The 20290-nt window shown below is 46.8% G+C and overlaps 9 protein-coding genes across 9 annotated transcripts; 2 read left to right on the forward strand and 7 right to left on the reverse strand.

Annotated features, from left to right (window-relative positions):
• Positions 1-419: 419 nt before the first annotated feature.
• Positions 420-4085, reverse strand: EYB26_007866 (uncharacterized protein; the record flags this gene model as incomplete). Its single annotated transcript, XM_054267126.1, has 18 exons — positions 420-1076; positions 1168-1272; positions 1328-1339; positions 1416-1571; positions 1626-1655; positions 1720-1737; positions 1835-1858; positions 1944-1973; positions 2091-2111; positions 2188-2208; positions 2269-2289; positions 2363-2392; positions 2471-2500; positions 2683-2793; positions 2869-2931; positions 3006-3083; positions 3151-3897; positions 4038-4085. The coding sequence occupies 18 exons, from the start codon at positions 4083-4085 to the stop codon at positions 420-422; spliced, it is 2202 nt and encodes a 733-aa protein (XP_054123101.1).
• Positions 4086-4837: 752 nt separating this feature from the next.
• EYB26_007867 (uncharacterized protein) lies at positions 4838-6229 on the reverse strand (the record flags this gene model as incomplete). The annotated part of the gene is made up of 2 exons (XM_054267127.1): positions 4838-5551; positions 5624-6229. The coding sequence occupies 2 exons, from the start codon at positions 6227-6229 to the stop codon at positions 4838-4840; spliced, it is 1320 nt and encodes a 439-aa protein (XP_054123102.1).
• Positions 6230-6589: 360 nt separating this feature from the next.
• Positions 6590-8278, reverse strand: EYB26_007868 (uncharacterized protein; the record flags this gene model as incomplete). Its single annotated transcript, XM_054267128.1, has 1 exon — positions 6590-8278. The coding sequence occupies one exon, from the start codon at positions 8276-8278 to the stop codon at positions 6590-6592; it is 1689 nt and encodes a 562-aa protein (XP_054123103.1).
• Positions 8279-10141: 1863 nt separating this feature from the next.
• On the reverse strand, positions 10142-12536 carry EYB26_007869 (uncharacterized protein; the record flags this gene model as incomplete). The annotated part of the gene is made up of 3 exons (XM_054267129.1): positions 10142-11297; positions 11347-12191; positions 12258-12536. The coding sequence occupies 3 exons, from the start codon at positions 12534-12536 to the stop codon at positions 10142-10144; spliced, it is 2280 nt and encodes a 759-aa protein (XP_054123104.1).
• A 1070-nt stretch (positions 12537-13606) lies between these two features.
• Positions 13607-14574, reverse strand: EYB26_007870 (uncharacterized protein; the record flags this gene model as incomplete). Its single annotated transcript, XM_054267130.1, has 2 exons — positions 13607-14294; positions 14345-14574. 2 exons carry the CDS (start codon positions 14572-14574, stop codon positions 13607-13609), a joined length of 918 nt encoding a protein of 305 aa, XP_054123105.1.
• Positions 14575-14922: 348 nt separating this feature from the next.
• Positions 14923-15761, forward strand: EYB26_007871 (uncharacterized protein; the record flags this gene model as incomplete). Its single annotated transcript, XM_054267131.1, has 2 exons — positions 14923-15047; positions 15122-15761. 2 exons carry the CDS (start codon positions 14923-14925, stop codon positions 15759-15761), a joined length of 765 nt encoding a protein of 254 aa, XP_054123106.1.
• A 191-nt stretch (positions 15762-15952) lies between these two features.
• EYB26_007872 (uncharacterized protein) lies at positions 15953-16914 on the reverse strand (the record flags this gene model as incomplete). The annotated part of the gene is made up of 2 exons (XM_054267132.1): positions 15953-16228; positions 16288-16914. 2 exons carry the CDS (start codon positions 16912-16914, stop codon positions 15953-15955), a joined length of 903 nt encoding a protein of 300 aa, XP_054123107.1.
• Positions 16915-17241: 327 nt separating this feature from the next.
• EYB26_007873 (uncharacterized protein) lies at positions 17242-18804 on the forward strand (the record flags this gene model as incomplete). Its single annotated transcript, XM_054267133.1, has 1 exon — positions 17242-18804. One exon carries the CDS (start codon positions 17242-17244, stop codon positions 18802-18804), a length of 1563 nt encoding a protein of 520 aa, XP_054123108.1.
• Positions 18805-19390: 586 nt separating this feature from the next.
• On the reverse strand, positions 19391-20152 carry EYB26_007874 (uncharacterized protein; the record flags this gene model as incomplete). Its single annotated transcript, XM_054267134.1, has 1 exon — positions 19391-20152. One exon carries the CDS (start codon positions 20150-20152, stop codon positions 19391-19393), a length of 762 nt encoding a protein of 253 aa, XP_054123109.1.
• Between the last annotated feature and the right edge of the window lie 138 nt (positions 20153-20290).

Genomic DNA, 20290 nt, shown 5'->3' on the forward strand with positions numbered 1-20290 from the left:
TGGAGGAACAAAGAGATCTGGATTCTACGCCATTACTGAATTTAGAGTATACATAGGTTAAGCACCAGAATTGAAATCCATTGTAAAAACCCGAACAGGGCATCCAGCTGACTGATCTGTCGATTAGGGCTAGCAACTATACTCCAACAAGACCAAAGAAAGATAACCAGAACCATTCACCCAACAAAAGGAATCATAGCAAGACTTTGGAATTGGAAAAAGTGAACATCCTTTTTTGGTAAATTTTTTGTTATCAACTTTTTTTCTTTCCTTTTGGTGGTTATTGTGGGTGCTCGTGGATAGGGTAGAGAATGGTGGAAAGACATTCGATCAGGTTGATTCAACATCAATTTGCTCGACAAAGTCTGTTCGGGTGGACGCGTCTTGTGCTTCCCAAGACCAGGAAATTATTATCGAATTCAATCATCGATAACACGTCGTCCCGCAAGGTCGGTGATTTCAACATGCGGACGGTCATGTTGACCTGCCTTGCCGAAATGGCCAACTCGAATGCAAAATTCATATCTTGTCACGAAGTCGCCAACTGGAGGAATGTAGTAAGGAATCTGGCGCAATCTCTTATTGTACACGATATCGGACCCCAATTGATCCATCAACTGCATACCCGATTCACTCGCCTCAGGATAACTTGTGGCCGTTTTTCCCTGATCTTCGATGGTGCATGGTACAAGGCGGTACATGAACGCCCAGGTTTTCTCCTCGGCGCCAAAGACGGGAATCCTGAGTGTTCGATCTATGAGACCCACGATACATCTCCAGTCAGATTGCAAGATTGCATCATTGGTTGTGCGCGGGACCCGTCCAAAGATGATATGAAACGGCGTGATGACGATGGCTATTTCGTCCATGCATCGTGCCATGGGATATCGATTCCATGCCCATACGTTGATTCTCTTAGACCAGTGTGTTTTTAGATTGTAGGACATAACGACGACTTGTCCTGAGTGCACAGGTCGATCGAAATTATTCTCCGTCATGATCACGCTGACCAACATGAGCTCAGAATGAGGTTGTTCCTGTTCAGGGGTATCTTCCGAAAGCCTGGGGTGCTCTTCCTATAAATTGAGAATTCACAGTTAGTTCATTCAGAAATATACAGGCTTTAGTTGCACATCGATAATTGGGGACTGAGAGGAAGAAACTCACTGGAAGCTTCTCGCTGTATCGGTTTGATCTAGTCTGCGCAGCTGAGGTACTCCAACGTCCAGCGCCTGGCTCAAACTGAATCATACTACCGTGACATAAGAATGACTGGGAAAAGATGTTAGAAAAGCGTATGATGTATGGGGAGAGGGCTGAGTCTCACGGCTTGAAGTTCCTGTTGAAATCCGGCAACATTAGTATGCATGGTTCCTAAACGAAGCCTCCATATTTAAAGAAAGCCAATTACTTACATTACCGAATCTATCACGACGACCTCTCCAGAACTGTGCAACGCGTTGTTCTATGGTAGGATTGACCGTGTTGGATGCTTGTCTGCCACGAGCTCTGCTGGTAGGGTTTGTAGATGCTGGTTGGTTAATATATTCTGGCTGGTTTCTAGATGCTGGCTAACTCAAAGTAAGTACAATCCATTCATCTAAGATTCTCGATATATCACTTACAACAGCAGGAGCTTGGGTCTTCTTCGCATTCTGTCGGACATCGTTAGCGCTTGCTTGAACTGAGCGATCCCATGATGAAGAATGGTTCACTGACTTCCTTTCTTGCACGTTTCTATAGAATCATTTGTCAATCCGTCAGCAATCAGATTTTGCATCTTAGCATATATCTCGATAAGGGGTTATGAATAGTTAAAGGATGGGGATCATACAGCTGCCTTCTGTCTCATATCTTCCTAATAGCGGATCTGTCAGTATACAGAGTTGTAATAATATTGACAAAGTAGTCATCCTGTTTAGTATGATTCTGGAAATACTCACATCAGCGGCTCTCCCAGCCTGTATGAGTTTCTGAATTGTACGGTTCGGCGTTAGCATCAACTCCGATCAGATTTGTCGTATATCTCTCAAAAAACGAAAGAAAAAAGAGGGGGGGATGTGGTGGACTCGTCTACTGGGGAATCTCACAGCTTTATGGGCACCACGGAGCTGTAGATATGAATAATGTCAGTATATCCTCGATCAATAAACGATAAAGAAAGAAACAGCTGGTAGATGGTCTCACCGTATCCTGACGCGTAAGCAACTGCATATGATGTTAGTTGAATTTGACATTAATCTTCATATCCCATGTGGCCTGACTTACCATATGAGCAACACTGGCAATCTTTATCATAAGAAGAAGAACAGTTAGATAACCCAAATCATAGAAAATGCTGTATGTAATTTCAGGTACGTACTTCTAGCATCTTGGCTCTGCGCTCGGGATCCTGAATTAAAAAGACATAATTAGCGAAATGACCAAAGTTTTTCTCACAAAAGATATCGAGATTGGGGAAGTAACTCACAACATCACCTGGAATATTCAGTCCGGCCACCTGTTTTGAGGACGCACAATGGTTAGACACGCTGTATTCTCGATTTCGTCAGGCCGGTCAATATCTCACCCAAGGTGCAACCTATTTCACACAGAAATATGATGATTAGCCATGTGTGCATTAGAAAAAGCATAAACGCTAGCTTCAGTCAGCTATTGATAGAGTATGGGAGGGCTTCTTACAGTATTCCGAGCAGTACTCCAGTTCGCATTTGCTTGGACAGGGGCGGCAATAGGGGCTGCCGTAGGAACTGCTGTGGGAGCCACGATGGGAGCAGGGACGTAAGTTGGAAACTAAACAATCACATCATAATTAGCTGACAAGTTCCTCACTTATCATTCAGCATCGCTCAATAAGGAGTGACGTACAGCATTTGGATCGGTGCTCCCGTTCGAACCTGCTTGGACACCATAAGGATTGTAGCTTGGAGGCTAAAGCAATCACAGTCATAGTTAGTTAACAACTCTTTCACTTGTTACTCATCACTCAAGATGGAGTGACGTACAGCATTTAGAGCAGCGTTGTCATTCGTATATGTGGGAGTAACGCCAGGGAGGACAGGGAACTGAGTGAGATATTGAAGCTATAAGGGTGAATATCAGCTGGCAGTCCTCTCAATTCCCACTCATTTATGATTTAGAATGACTTACTGCATTCTGAATCCGTGCCATCTCAGCTTCAGCTTGGGTGGTATCAGGCTCCGTTTCCTGGCTATCGTATCCACCAACAGCACCCTCAAACGCATCGAGGTAAGCGGCGAAACTAGAAGAGCCCTGATCTCCAAGAGCGTGAAAATAGTTGTCATAATTAGCGTTCTGAGACTCCAGTTGTACTCCTCTAGGCAGAAACCCAGGAGTATTTTCATTGAAAAATCCCGGGCTTACAATGCCCTGCTGATGTTCAGGAATCGGCTCAAATGTGTATCCAGGGTCGGCCCGCGCAGCTTCTTGTCCAAGACTCGGTGCAATTGTCTGCAAGTTATTTGAAGCAGCTGAACGACGGCGTGCTGAACCGTAATGACCCCTATCTCTATGTGTTGGAGTGGACAAAGTTGCAGATAGGGGAGAAGAGTTCAATAAAGGAGCGGAACTACTTGCTTGCTGACGACTAGGAGTCGAGACGACAACTGGTTCAGTTGGGTAAATAGGAGACGAAGTAATGGCGAAAGGATTAATTATCTGATCCTCTTGACGAGCTCCAGAGGTAGCTAGACTAGCACTGTAAATGTCAGGCAAGCCCAAAGCCTCGGCAAAATGTGCAGGGTTGATGTAGTTGTCTTGTTCGTTCTCAGTTTGGAACATGAATGGGTCTTGTGAGTGGGTGTTGCCCCAATCTGTGTCTATTTCCGCCAGCATGGAGTCGAACATGCCGCCAGCTTCATTGCCAGCGTCGGTCATCTAAGCAGTTTCAAAAGAAGAATGAGTCAATTATCAAATTTCCTTATAGGCTGGCTGATTTGATTCCTTGATACAAGCTAGACCTTGGGACAAGGAGAGACAGTTCTTGTTCTGTATACACAGAGAGGGGATTGACTTACGGGAAAATCATCGGGCTCATGATTTCCTGGAGGCATGCTGCCGTCCATTTTGTATTTGACTATCGAGGATTGGCTTGTACGTTTGAATCAGGGGGTAGCTCGAATACGTGATAAAATGTCTGAGAAAAGGAGGGTTGAGGATGAGAATCAAGGATGAAGATGTCGAGACCGGTTTGATATAGAGGAGGGGAGAAAGAAAATATTTTTGAAATATTTTTTATTATGTGCCAGGCACAAATGTGTGATATCGCCATGGCGATTTGATGTTGTTATCTCGACGTTGTGAACACAGATATAGGTAAACAGAATGGGAGGCATGAATGTTCACATCTTGTTTAATCTAGGCTTTGTACTTGGGAGAGGATGTGCTTTGTAGTATTATTATTATTATTGCGAATATATGTGATAGAGGGGTTGTATGAATCTTTTTAATGCTAGCAGGGTGAGTATCATCATCAGAGTGAGATGGCGTAGATGATATTGCTCAGTTAGGATTATTCTCTCACTTGATGTCAGCATGATACTCGAACACTATGGGAAGTCATTGGACTACGACACAACTACTGCAAAATTTTTATTGATTGGGTCTAATCATGGTATTCACAGATACGAATAGATCTCCTCGTTGATTTCTCGACTACGTACGAGTATCGAGTTAGGTAGCAATATTAGGAAACGAAGTTAACACATACGGCAATAACAATACCAAGAGAGAGTAAACTTGATGTAATGAGTAGACATCTCTCGACATATGTATTTGTGTTATACTGAAGACGGAACATCCTTGACTGAGTCATTCTTCAGCCATCATTGTCGGGTCTTTTAATTTTCCTTCCCTCAGATGATGATATATACCAAAGAAAAAATCTATAAATCTGATCTTCCCAACCAATCTTCACCCCCAGCGCATCAGCCATCAGATTACAATTAATGATGAGCTGCCAACAATACTTCAAATACTTCTGCAACTCCTCCAAATTCCCCTGGTGAAAGGGATCATCCGAGTAAACAAGCTTGCGTTTCGGCGTATAATCAGCCTTTTCCATCACATCATCAACCAATTCTACAGGTAACCCTTTGCGATACAACAGAATCCTAACAAGTGCAACTGCAGACACATCTGGCAGATATCCAGTATCATGTTTTTCAGAATCAAGGAAATCTTGGATCGGCGCCGCTCCATACGGAACATGCTTGTCCTCGTAGCCCGTTCGCTTATCGACATAAGCCATGTATTTCAGAGCGAAGTCTGGCTTTATACGAGGCCAGAATCCAAATTGTTCATCGCCTATACCGAAGAATTCCCTATGCGGATACATTGCTGCTTCGGACGTACAGCAGCACCAGGTACATTGTCTGAGCATCCGTTGGTACAATTTGGTTGATCTATAATCTGTCGGCCTGCTTGTTGATGAAGCAGGATCCCATAATGAGGGAAAACAGTACAGGATGTTTAGTGAGAGATAAGCACTGAGAGCTGATTTGTAGATGATATCCCAACCGGCATCGTAATCCTGCCAATATACTATTTAATAAGCCATGCTTCTCGGAGAGGATTCTTTTCGGTGAGGGACTAAGGTGCTTACCATGCAGTAGCATTGATATTGTGATTCCCACGACTTAAAGTCGACATAAGGATGAGCACAAACACGGAGAATCGGATCCATCTCCCCATATAATATCAACGTCTTCACCACCTCGATATTGTAGAATGCCTTTGAGTTACATTCATAAAACTCCCAACAACCATTGAGAGCATACTGTCGCAGGAAAGCGTCCGCTTTCCTTTCCTGGAATGGAATTGCGCATCCACATTTGAATCCATCGTCATGAGTGCACAGTTTTCGAAGGGATGATTTCTTTGCACCTGGAATCTGTTCTAAGTCTTTTTCGTAGGCCTTTCGCCATTTGTATACGAGCGGAGCTATCTTCTGTGTTACGGCATCATCCAGAATCAAATCATCTTCGTCTGGTATGTCGAATTTCTCGGGGTATTTCCTGCGTTCACTTGCTGTATGTTCTTTGATATTATTCACGAGCGATGTGACAAAATGGCTAATATTCTTGTCCTGGTTGTCATCGAATCGAAAGTAGAGGTTGGTGGGATTCTCCTTGGTGGGTGCTTTGGGCGAGTGGATTTTCAAACACGAGGTCAGCTCCTCCCAGTGGATGTCAGGTGCTTGGTGAGCCATATATTTGAGTCGCGATGTCAACACAGTCAAGGGCTTGATGGGCAATGTATTTGGTATCTGGAGGTGTGGTGAGTCACGTCTCGTCCGTCGTCTGAATATATACCTAGACAGTCTTGGATGCCTAGCTAGCGCTAAGCCAGAAATAGATCTGTCCTATAACTACCAGATCAATACTACAACAAATTCCCTCCGGTCGAAGAATTGCTAGTTTCTTGGATATCTACACGTCAAGCTCAAGACAAGCAAGCGCATGCATACCTAATGTTCATTCTAGTCTATCATCTCATACCTAGGTATTCAATCTTCTATGTGCGAGCAATATATATACGACTCAAATCACCCAGCCATGCCAAGAAAAACCTACAAAAAAGCGTCAATAACCTTAGCAAACTCCTCTGGCTGTTCCGCCATAGGCAAATGGCCCGCGCCCTCGACAATCTTCAGCTCTGTACCCTCAACCCCGTAGTCTTCAGCCATCTTCTTCATACCCTGCGGCAAGACTCCATCACCGCTTCCAACCACGAACAATCCTCGGACGGAGCCGGTCTTCATCTCCTCGCGCAGGTCGTATGAGTATAGAGCGTTGACACTCTTCTTGAATCCCTCGAGGTGGTTGGTGACGACGTATTGCTTCACTTTCTCGGCGCGGGCTTGTTGCGCGCCACCGTCATAGCTGGAGGGCACGAACCAGCGTCTTGTCGTGATTTCAGCGAGTTTTTCGCCGACGAGTCTGGCACCTGTTTTGGGGTCTGTGGGTGCTTCGGATTCTGCCTCGGCGAGAGCGATGCGCTCGCCCCATGCGGTCGGGTTACTGGGTGGAGCGAGTGAGTTGGTGTCGCATGCGACAAAGTTTGCGACTCGGGTAGGATATTTGAGTGCTGTGTTGAGCGCCGTTGCGCCGCCGAGACTGACACCAATCACGGCCGCGGCTTGCGGGACGCGCAGCGCGTTGAGGATGGTGATGACGTCTTGACTGAGGAGGTCCATTGTCACGGGTGTTTCGCCTGGATCGCTGGCGCGGCCGCGGGGGCGGTAGCGGACGACGCGATACTTTTGATTTTTGGGGTTGGAGAAGAAGACATCCAAAAACTCGTCCCAGATACCCCAGTCCGAGAGGATGGAGTTTACCAGCACGATAAGCGGTGCCTCGGGATCGGGGCTTCCTTCAAGTTTATAGGGAAGTTGAACGCCGTCCGGTGTGGTGATGAACGATTCAATAACCGCTCTATTGTTGTCCGTCGTCGAAGCAGCACGCGTCTGCGTCAAACCATCCCTCGACTCGAAAGTTGCGGCATACGAGGGGTCAGAAAGAGATGTAAGATCTCGCGGTGCAGGACCAAATGTGTAATACCACTCATAAAGTCGTCGCACGCGGCCAATAACCACATTCGCATAGATATCCTTTGACAACTCCGTAGAAATAGCGGCCTTCATCTCGGGGCCATCCTGTCCTTCCATACTGGCATATTCATGAATAGCAAGATACTCTTTCTCTTCGGCGGCAGGATTCAAGACGGAAGAAGTCACGAATCGTCTCGAGCGACGCCACCCAGGCACTTTCTGCAACAACTCGATATGTTCATCGTTATACCACCGATCAACTTTGGACTCTGTACCGGGCTGAATCTTGAAACAGACCGGAATAATAACATACCCCTTTGAATTCGCCGTCTCAACATCCTCTAGCGGTTTATAATCATCCGCCTTCCACTCCTTGATCAAATCAAACATACGTCTCCCCACTGTGATTTGCGACATGGTCTCCTTCTCCCGCTCGGTTTTGACGCTATCTTCGCGCAGAGTGGTGTATGGCGGGCGAGTGAATTCGTCGCTGTCGGTGATATCGTATAAGGCAACCCATTCATGTTTTTCCGCGCTATAAGGGCCCGTGGCGTCGTCGCCGTCAATAGCTCTAAACCGGTATCCATTCGGGAAAAAGGGTAGTCGGAGACGGAGGGGACCATGTTCGTTGTTGTACCAGTCGTGGAATTGCGAGGGGGGCAAGCCTGGTTTGGGCTGCATTGTCACGTAGAGGAGTCCTGCTGTCATTTTGACTGTATCTTCCTCTCTTCTATATTTCAATAATCCTGATTTTGGTGTAGTTGTTCAGAAAGGAAGAAAAGCTGGTGGAATTGATGATGCGGTAGATATTCGGATACGGTACTGCGTAGAGTGTGGGGTTAGCTTTTCATTTTCCCCCCATGGATAAACGTCGCGTATACACTACTCCGGTTCTCTCGGAGAGAGGGAAATGGCACAGAAGGACGGATCTCTCCCGACTTTCAGCTTGTTACAGTTGATATTACTCCCAAGTGTGCAGACGACGTACCTAGTGGATATATGAACCTATATTTATACGATCTTGAGGAAGATCCTGTGAACCTTCACCTCGGACAAGTCGCCGACTCAGCTAGCAACGCATGCAAACCCCGCAGTCAGGTATAGAGAGTAAATAAAAAGATGTTGAAGTTTCAAACAGATACAAAGAAAGATGCCTCTGACGTTTTACCATTTAATCTGTCTACTATATATACTATAATAATAGAGGGTATATATACTGAGGTGAATGCTATGATTGGTGCGATTTGATCTCTCCCGATGTCCCGGCATGATACTAGCCGTTCTCGACTGCCGGGGCCTTTTTTTGGACGCTGGAAATAATTTTCCATATCCCGCATATGTTTTTATCACGTTGTACACTGTAACTGTAAGCCAGTGTAAGGAAAGGATGAGGGTCCCGAAATGATCCGTGGGATTCACCTGGGTCATGTTCTACGTACTCAATATGTATAATCTTGTAGAGAGTGGGATGTTATATTTATTGCTTCTAGGGTTATGGCGCAGCGGATGATTATAACTGCTTGACTTTTTACCAAGTATTTGGATACAGTGCTTGTGTCAGAGAGCCATAACATACGAATCTCTTTTCACAGATTCAGATAGATCACAACCTTGACCTTAAAATGCTTAAATAATGTGCAAAATATACAGAAAATGTACCTCCTTTCTAACCAATCCCATTGTACTCCCGCACCCACGTTCGTCCGGGTATTCATTATTGTCAGATAATCCGGATATCCAGAGGCAGTCAAATGAGGCAGTCAATCAGAAGCTCTACTTTATAGCCCCCAATTTTACCCCTCATGATAGGTCACAAATGATGTCAACCCTACATGCCGGATTCGATAAAACCAGCTCACCAGATGTCTATAAAAACCCGGCTTTGGAACCTGATGTATTCAGACAGACAGAGAGAACACAATACACACAATCTTGCTAGTCACTTCTTCTTTTCTTATCCTTGTAAGATACATTCAGGATTGGTCTGGAGTAAACCCGCCAATCCAACAATTATCCCGCAACAGTTAGGGTTATTTTAGACTCATACAAAGTCGAGTCTTCTTGGTGTGATCTGTAACAAGTTGACACAATGGCTGTACTGGGGTAGTGATTTATAAGCGCATTTTTATAGCTAACTTATAGCTAACTAGTTAACGCTTGAAGGCTGTCTAAAACATTTCATCGTTGGCCACGACGACTATGTTCTATGGCACGTTTCTACGTATTAGGTCAAAAGCTAAAGGCGCATAGCCACCCATTGAGCTATCCTTGAGTTGCATTTAAGCTATAGAGCGTGAGACAAGACTATGAAATAGTATAGTTTATCCATCTATTTCCCTGCCTTCAACCAACAAATAGAGGGCGAATCGGTTTGTTCGCATATCTGAAGATATGACATGCTAGTAAGAATCCAAGGGAAGTGATATATTTTCTAGATAGATGAGAGAATTCGAAAATTTGTAGAAGATCGTCCAATGCAAGTATGGGTATATATGCAATCCAACATAAAGTAATTTCGTAACGCGTTTCGTTCGTGGCTGAAATTTCGTATCAGACCGAGCTGATTGACAACTAATATCCCGCCGCGGTCGGCGACAAGTAAACCTCACCAGCAGACGCCAGTCGGTTCGGATTAGAAGCGCTCTTCGCAATTGACGACCGTCGAGATGCTACAGGGCTCGCCCGACCCGTTCTCGGCGTGTCAACTGCTGGCGACGATCCAAGCCATGTAGCCTGGCGCAACATATCGGGCCGCTGCGACCATGAGGTGTAGGATTCGTCGTCACTATCACTTAGAACAAGGAAGTGCGTTTCATCCGCATGGTTTTTAGGAATCCTGGTTTTGTTATTCAGTGGGGAATCTTCCAGATTACTTGTGTGCCCATGTTTGTAGCGATATACGGGACTAAGAGGTCTTTGCAACTCAGTCAGTTCCATAGAAACGGAGCTGTGAGCCTTGCGTAAATCTCCAATAGGTCGTCGGCCAGATAAATACCGCGTATTTCTTGCGCTTCCAGCTTCACTATACGAGCTCCGCCTTGGAAACATGCCGGGTCGTTGATCACCTTGGCGTAGTATTTGCGATTGAGCATTGTATGACGTTGATAACGACACTGCAACAGGGGGACTCAATGCAACGCGCGCTCGCATTGTCTGTACTGCCGAATCGAGAGCCAACTCGATAGCGAGGTGATTTCGCACACGGGAAATCACAGGCCAAGTCGCCTGTTCGCCTTTCAAACAGGTTCGTATGATAAATTCGGTGGTTGGATTTTGGAGGATACGTAGAAAGTGCGAGTACGGAATCTCCGGATAGATGTTGATATCGCCTGAGTACTTTTGACTCAGTATTGATGCAGTTTTCATAAACTCGTTTTGAAAAACGCCCATTTCCGAAAACACATTCATACGATGTAAGACCTCGTCGCGTGCGAGGTTTGTCATTGCGTTCAACCATGGAGAGCTGAACCAAGCTTGTCGCTGGTCCTCTTTCCCGGGGCCGGTTTCCTTTTCTAAGAATGGAAGGATATGAGGGTTCACTTGTGAAACAATGAAATGATTGACGTTGAACATCTCCGCCAATCGAGTCATAGGCAAATCTCCATCGACGGAGCCGTCAATCCACTGGCCGGGCTCGTCGTGCCAAGCTACGTTTTCTCCTGTGAGAGGATCTTTTGCCATCAAAACCGACGGCGAGAACACGAAAGGTACCGAACATGATACGGTGCTATGCCTGTTAGTGACGGATATCTAGTCAGAATTTCAGATAAACTTACATTGCAGACCATATGAGCACATTCGGTGCTGTGATATAATTCAATAATCGTGGAAGCTCGTAAAGACCAGCGCTCGAAATGCATATGTTCAGAATTTTCCGTGTGCGGTTGTAAGCTTCATGAAAAGTCATATCACCAAGCCAATTTCTCATTACTCGTTCCAAATTCGAGCTGTCGTACACCGACCCATATTTTAAAAGTCGAGCCATCTTCTGCAATGGCGGCAGCTGATTGCCTTCTGGCTCAAAGACGTCCAGTTCACCGTAAGGGAAAGCCTCCAAAACTGCAGGGATCTGATCGTCAGTATGAGCGCAGAATATAGAGGCGACAATGCTCCCTGCGGATGCCCCAGAAATGATTCGGGGTACGAGTTTTGCTTCCCATAAGGCCTTGATAACTCCCACATGGTTCATGCCGAATGTTCCGCCTCCTGATAATGAGATGGCGCTGCGGCCGAATGCCTGTCGTGCGGACAAGAGTTGATCTAGGATGTATTGCGTCTCGGCAGAATCGCATCGGTCGTTTCCGGCTAAGTCTAAAAGAGTCGATATTGTATTAAGCGCCGTCGTAATATACTGATTGATGAGGTTCTTGGTCCCGATATGCGAATGTCGGTATAGTGCCGCACTGCTCATATTTCCCAAGTCCCTCGTCAATGCCGTTCGAACGAGGAACAACATGCGACTGACGTCGCAACTAATCCGTGCATCCTCTAGTTCCTTCATTCGTTCCAAAACCAAGACGGGATTGTATTCATCGGACTCAAAGGTTTCCTTCCACTGGTTGTTGCCTTCAAGCTCATCCAATTCGCAGGCGCATGAGCGCCACTCTTCGAACGAGACGGCCTAAGAAAATACCGGTTAGTAAAGCAAGGCAGCAAATGGACTTTCAGCGTGGAATATATGACGTACATTTCGCATCTTCAAATAAAGCAACTGTTTCCTATTATCCCGTCGCAACTTTTCCTCGCGCTCTTCCCTCGACAACCCATCCCTGTACGTACTCAGTCGATCGCCGGCCCACGAAACGCCATCCTTGACCAGGGACGAAAAGCCCGCAATAGAGGCTCTCTTTGCCAGTCGCGACGATTTGCCAACACCATTTTCACCATTTCGCGCCTTGTCAAGCTGTAGACTCTTTTTCCTGTGGATTTGCGCATGTACCGACGTCGGATCTCGAAATGCGCTCATGATTGGTCGATGCGCGTCTGTGCTCAGGAGTCCCTGCAACACATGCGTGAGTTTCGATCTACTTCGTCATAGGCAAATGAGTTGTATGCAGGGATTCACCCCGGAAGAAGGGGTATAAACAGAAAAGTCTAGATTATCCAAGAACCGCCCAAGATGATGAATACTGAACGAAGGCAATTTGAACAAAACAAAACAGGGCGTCCTCGAGAAGAGGAAGGAAGAATGGCGGAATGGCGGCACAAGTCACGAGGGCCCAACAAATCGCAGCTGCCGAATAAAAATGAAAATATTATATATGACGGCACGGCAGGAGCGACCCACTCTGGCTGCCCATGGGGAAGGCACTAAACAGAGAAGAGCGAAAACAGCCGGCGCTCCTTTTCCAGCAGTGATTCGAGTACGTATTTGATGTTGCTCATTCTCTCCATTTATTATAGTTATACAAGAATAGGACGGAGTATGACTCAACCAGACTACAGCCTCCGGTGCCACCAGATCTTGTCATACGCCCTGTTGTGATGATCACCCGCATCAGATTGCATGTGTCGCGGTGAAACCTGAGCACCACCTCGTCGATCCATTTCTTCGCGCGAATTCGAGTCTCAGATTTTCAGCTGTTGCCTTTTTGGTCATGCAGTCAGCAGTAACTACAGATTGCATCTGAACGTGTCCCTCTCAGCCTTTCAGATTTTCGATGGCAAAATATTTACCACTCTGCATATGTTGGGTTGGTTCATGCATGAACACCCGAGATAGCGCCGTCAGACTCTGGCGCTCTACATGCCGTTGATCAGAAAAATATGAAAGTTGATGTGTTGGACGAGAGGGACCCATCCCTGCAACAATATTATGACCACTAAGCTTTCCCCAGTTCTATGGTGTTTACTCCGGACCGGGGTCTCACTACTCCATCTTCACATGCCAACGATCGTACCAATGATCGTACGCATTAGGCCAGGCGCATCTATAGTCGTCTCACATGCATTAGTAATGGTTAATATACAATAGTTAACTAACTAACTACTACGTACTACATAGTACGTAGTTGGTTATAGTTTCCGAGTCAGTCACTACTTCTGTTCCAGCCAGCCACTAATAGCCTGTCTCAACTTCTGATGGAAGGACGGCTCCACCCAGAAATGTCCTGCCATACGAACCTCCACCACGTCGACTTGACTCTCCGGCGCGTCTTTCAACTTCTTGGTCCAATTCTGTAACTTCTTTTCAGATGTAAACATATCATCGGTACCGTATACAATCAGTGACCGAAATTTGGGCAGCCGTTCTTCAAGCGCCGGCGTGACGATATTATGCCCCTGCACCGACAGCTTTGTCAAATTGCCCCATAGCGTCACGAATCCGAGGGCATATGAAAGAATGGGCGAAACCAGAAGAAACGAGATCTTGGCTGGCGGTAAATCGCTCGCAGTATCGTCGTCTAATTGCACCTCTTCAGTTCCGTAGAACTCTTCTTCAGTCTCCTCTTCTGCGCTGGTGATCAATTTCTTGGCTTTGGCGAGAATCCGGGCAGCGAGTGAATCGCCGGTCGGTTTGCTGAATATGGAAATCACATCGTCGACGTTAGGTTGATGCGATGCTATCATTGATCCATATGAATATCCAGCTAGCACCAGCTCAACATGTTTCCCCGGGGCCAGGAGCTGACTATACTTCAAGATGAATCCGTAGGCAGAGATGTAATCTCCCATCTCAGGTTTGCCAGTCCAGCTCGTTGAGCCACCCGAATAACTTGCGCCACTAATAGACGATCAGCATGTAGCATATGTAGAGAACCAGAGCAGACATACCGGAAATTCAAAGTAAGCACAATATACCCCTTCCGTACGAGCTCGGTCGTAATCGAAGCCACGACGGGGTCATCATTACTTCCTCCGAGAGAGGCGTATGGGTGAGCGACAATGGCTGCTTTGAGGGCTGGCAGTTCTTGGTAGTTTATGCCGTCGAGCTGATATATGCGGCAACTGAGCCGGGTTCCGTCATGGACGGAAGGAATGAAGAACTCGCGCAACGGCTTCATCTCGACTATTGATCAAAAGAAATACTGAGAGAATTTATAGATATACGTATATAAAATGAAAAAAAAGACAATGAAAATAATTTTTGCTTGCTCAAGATAGAAAGTAGACTAAGCTAAGATCGATAAGTCGTGTCTAGCCCGATAAAGAAAACCAGACTTGCTTGTAGTTAACTACCTTAGTAGAATTGATTTCATCGGCGTGCCCACATGATTACGTGATTGGTCGCAGCTTCACCTTCCTTCCATCTTACCTCTCAATGTTCCATCCACCAAAACAACTAGCACTACGCATAGCCAGTTTCCTTATCGAGCATTAACCTTCGCCAGGGTGTGCGAACAATAGCAACCATGACGGCAATAAACGAAAGCCAAGTCAAAATCCTCGAACAGACCCGCCAACGACTTCTACAGTTGACACATTCCCTGGACTCGCTCACGGGCAGTTTACACCACAGCGATCCTCTGCCTTCATGGTACGACCATCGCTTCCTCTTTTGCGGAGCACATCACCGGAGATAGTAGTTTAGCTAACGAAATGGATGAACAGGTCCTCCCTCCAATCCCAAGCAAGTATCATTTCAAACAACCTCGTCAACATCTGCTCCCAACTCGCCGAACACCAAGAACTTCTATCGTCTCTAGTCGCGTACCCTGCACCTTCGTTTCCCGGAAATACGCAACAGGGTGTTCTTGAGCAGTTACTACGTACGAAACTTGATCCTAGAGTCGAAGATTGGGTTACGCGCGGCCGGATCGCAGGCACGGAAGCAAGCAGTGGTGATGCAGGACTCAGTGAAAGCGATCTAGCAGAACTATGGTCCTGGGCACCCATCGAAGCCAACGCCGAGGCTCGACGACGAAACTGGGGTGGGAATTATACTCTCGAAGAAAAAGAGATGGGTATTCAGAATGTTGTTACTGGCCTTAAACGAACGCTGCCGGATGACGATGATGACGAGGACGAGGATGAGGACGAAGATGAAGATGAGGAGTTTGAGGATGTAGATGAAGGAGGAGAGAAGATGGATATTGTGGGTGTGCATACGAGACCGGGGGCTAGTGGCGTGGAGTTTGATATTGCGAGGAGCAGAGACCATGTGCTGAGTGCTGCAGCTTCGCCTGCGATTCCACTGGATGAGGTTTTTAGGTATATGATGACGGGGGCGAAGCCGAAGTCCGGTGCTTGAGTGGTTCTTCCTTGGGAGATGACACTTTAATGATATCCATGACATGACTGCATGCAAGCATCTTACGCACAGGACTAAATACGTTCCCAAGGTACGAAGGATGCAACCGCATCTCTACAAGTTTACTAGCTGCTAACAGATTCAAGAAGAAAAAAGTTTGACGTTCTGAGCTAGAGCAAAACCGATATCAATTAACCTCGTCGACGAGTAGTAGGGGTCTTCCCTGCTGATTTGGGCGAAGCACCAGAGGCTCGAGCAGCAGCAGGAGAGTTGGCGATTGCCTTTTTGTTCTCCTTTGCCGGAACGGTAGTCTTCTTTGCTGGGCTGTTCCAGTAGTACACCATCTGCATTGCAAGGACGGCGTTGAGGACGAACGCAGCCACGATGCTGTACAAGATGAGTTTGTCGTCAACTTCTTGGAGAGTGGTGAAAATTCGAGACAAGGTACCGAGGAGGTAGTTGAAGACCTAGCAATAACGTGTCAGTCGAATCTATCAAATTGACAAAGGAATTTTGGAATACATACCGCGAATGCGCTGAGCTGGCCAGTGGTACCCTCCTGGTAAATTGTAAAGATCTGAGGAAGCTTGCTAGCAACTCCCAAAACACCGGCACCAGCCTGCAAGAGCGAAAGCGTATGTGCATCAACGAGGGTCGCATCGAACAAAAGCGCATAGATACTAGCCGCAACCACCGCAACAAACGCAGCAGCACCAGCAGGTTTTCCAGCAAACGACAGGACCAAAACACCAATAACCACATCCTGCACTGCAATCAAGGCGCTCTCGCCATAGGTGCTAAAGGGGAACTGTTGGCGAACGTTGTATGAGAGCGTAATCAATAGACTAGCGGTTTCCATGGCGTAGGACATGAAGGATACACCAGCTGAGGAACGCGAGTTCACGAGTTTGAGGATCTGGGGCACCTTGACGATTGCGCTGGCGCCGACGATTGCGAGACCCAAAGCCTTAGAGATGGCGAGGGAGGTACATTTGGGATCTTTGCTGACATCGAGATCGAGCAACAGAGCGCTGTGGCAGGGCGCGCCAATAAGGGAGATGATGGCATCGTGCACGGGTTCAGGCAGGGCGTCACTGATGGGTTTGAGGATAGGTTGAAGTGGTTCAACCACCAAGGTTTGTAGTTTGTCCATTGTGGGAGATGTGTTCAGTCACAATGTTGATAAAACTACCTGTACTGTACGAGAAACGCGTAAGGGGATGGAAATAAATAAGTTGTATGTCTACGAAACCGTGATGGAAATATTCTGGACAAAGCTGGTTGCGGGGCCAATTTAAGGCATGTGATTCGCCTGTTTTGATTGGAGCTTTCCTTTTGTTCTTTTACGGACTTCCCGAAGACGTCTCTCTTCACGAGAAACCTGACGGTCTGAGTGTGCTCAATTACTGTGAACTGCCGCCCAACTTGAGAATTATGACAGCTCAATGCTAAATTCAGCGATGCAGAGCATTATTCGGCAATGCTTCTACGACCAGCATTGATCCGGCCTCCCGTGGCCCGAGACGCGGCTTCGACATGTTCCCGTTGCATATTCCAGGCGAGTATAGCTTCACAACGAAGTTTCGCAACGTCATCAGCCCGACGATTGAGGACTATTAGCGGCTCACCGAGTACTCCAAGCTTATTTCAGAAGAAAGAATTCTTCATCGCCTACAATCCATCGAAACGCGTATTCAAGAATGGGTTTTTTTCGTCCTTACCTCCAACCCGAGGCCATACGGCATCCCTCAGTACAGACAGCTCAACAATCAACACCCCGATTGCTTCAGGAAGATCAGAACAAACACAAGAACTCCCTCACAGGCGGCGTAAACGACTCAAAGAAGAACAATCTCGGGGGGAAAATGCCACCCCCGAAGAACAATTGCCATTAGACGCCTCGGCCCAACTCTCCGCCATATCCTCCTCCCTCCCAAGCGCTTCCCTACGCAGAAAATGTGCAGCATACCTCGCACTCGCCAAACCTCGATTATCCGTTCTTATTCTCCTTTCTACAACATCTGCTTATGGATTGTACCCTATAACAACACTACTCGCCCTTGACCCTTCCGTCGCTCAACTTCCGACTCTCTCAACCTCGACGCTCACATTCCTATATCTTACGGCAGGCACATTCCTCTCTTCAGCCAGTGCCAATGCATTTAACATGTTCTTTGAGCCCAAATACGACGCTCTCATGTCGCGAACACGTAACAGGCCTCTTGTGCGAGGACTCGTTTCTACCCGCGGAGCACTGATTTTCGCCATTGCGACCAGTCTCGTTGGCGTCGGTCTGTTGTATATCGGCACAAACCCAACCGTCGCCGGTCTGTCAGCCGCTAATGTCGTTTTGTACGGTTTCATCTACACCCCCATGAAACGGGTGCATGTAATCAATACATGGATCGGCGCCATCGTCGGCGCAATCCCCCCCATGATGGGCTGGGTAGCCGCCGCGGGACAAACCGCTACAACAGGCCATGATACATGGAAGGACATGCTGTTCAGTGAAGAAAGCATCGGCGGATGGATATTAGCGTCAATGTTATTTGCCTGGCAATTCCCGCACTTCAATTCCTTGTCGCATCTCATTCGATTTGAGTACAAAGCCGCAGGCCACCAGATGATGTGCTGGGTAAACCCGGCCAGAAACGCGCGTGTCGCACTGAGGTACTCGGTGCTCATGTTCCCCATCGCGTTCGGGTTCTGGTGGGCCGGATACGTGAACAATTGGTTCCTTGTCAGTAGTTCGTTGGCGAATGGATGGATGTTGAAAGAAGCATATCGATTCTGGAAATATCAAGGCAGCAAGGGCAGTGCGCGGGGCCTGTTTTGGGCTAGTGTGTGGCAGTTGCCGATCTTCTTGATTGGCGGTCTTGCCACGAAAAAGGGAGTGTGGGATGGAGTTTGGAGGAGGATTTTTGGCGAGGAGGAGGAGGAGGAAGACGAGTTGTACGAAGATGAGGTGGAAGAAGATAGCCTTCCTACCAAGACGGGGAAGGATAGTATTGTGCCGCTGAAAGTGGTTCAATCAAGAGCATAGATTTCGCTTTTCGTTCAGCATTTGGTTTCTTTCTGTATTATTTTGCCAATTTTTTTGAAGATTGCATCCATGTATTACTACCAAACTCCATATCTCATTCGAATCACAACGACGATGCCATCTATCATCAACTTTTCGTTAAATAGATTAGATTATAACAAAAAAGTTCAAGATCGGATGAGTTGTGTATTGATTGGTGTATTATTATATTGACGATCCAATGACCTGCATATATATATAGACAATATAAAATCAAACTTTCAAAGAATGACAACCAACACCACTTGTGGTTCAATGTTATTAGATCCTCCCTTTTCTCCGACCCGACCATTTATCACCTCATATATCGAATGAGATCCTCAATTCGGTAAACGCCATAGACTCCCTGAACGAAATAGATGAAAACGAAAATGAGAAATGAGATCGGCGATGAATGCCAAGTGTCTTGGACGTAGTAAACGTATGGTGTTGTAAGCCTAGCTAGATGTAACTAGCCATGTATGCAAATGAAGGAATCGAAGGGAATGAAATATGTACAATTCTCATGCTTGTTTTATGTAAAATGGAGGGGGGGAAGGGAGAGTTATTATCGACTTTCCCATGAGAACCTACGCTGACTGGGCGTATTAGAGCGCGAAATGGATTGTCGAGGGGCATGGATTGACGGCGAAGGATGATGCTGATACTGATCATGATTGTGAGATATGTGCATATGTGCCATCGGCGGCGGTGTAATCGTCGGCACAACCTCCGACGCATTCCCAGTATTATTCAAAGAATAATTAAACAGACTCTCGCTCCTTCCATGACTCCTCACAGACGACGCTCTTGAGCGCGCATAAAACGATGAGCCGCATGACGAATACGGCGGTGGCGGCGTATCCCTCGTCTCGGTAGAGGTATGCCCAAAACTGCTGGGAAAGGAGTACGCGGATGATGCGTCGTCCATTATTGTTGTTGGGGCTGTGGTTATAGTTGAGATGATGCCGGTTACGGTTGTGCTGCTGCCTCCTGTGCTTTGGGAGTTGAGCGCAGATACATCTTCGTCTTCGGCGGACTCAAAGTCGTGTCGGTTTTTCTCATCTGGTCTGTGTTGAGTGTGGTGGATGTGGTTGTTTTCGAGAGTTTTCTCGTGGATGCTCATGGGCCGCGGGGTGTAACGAGGTAATGGGACAACAGGGGCATAGCCGTGGTCGACTGAGTCATATCGGGGTAGTTGATGTTGCATATGCATGTGCATTTGCATCTGTGTTTCCGGCCTGTGCATAAACCCGGCATCTGGATATGATGGGATTTGAGTGCGAGGCTCGGGCTTGGTTGAGCCTAGACAGCCACAGAATTGAGACATGGTAGATCCTGGCTTTAGCAGTTCGATGTCTCCTTTTATATATCAAGCTCTGTGGATTTTTCGGAAGTTCCAGAGCAGAGCAGTTTATAGTAAAGTTGGGAAGTTGGGAAGTTTCCGTGGATATGAATAAAAGATAAG

The sequence above is a fragment of the Talaromyces marneffei genome, chromosome 6, assembly GCF_009556855.1.
Source record: "Talaromyces marneffei chromosome 6, complete sequence".
Taxonomy (NCBI): domain Eukaryota; kingdom Fungi; phylum Ascomycota; class Eurotiomycetes; order Eurotiales; family Trichocomaceae; genus Talaromyces; species Talaromyces marneffei.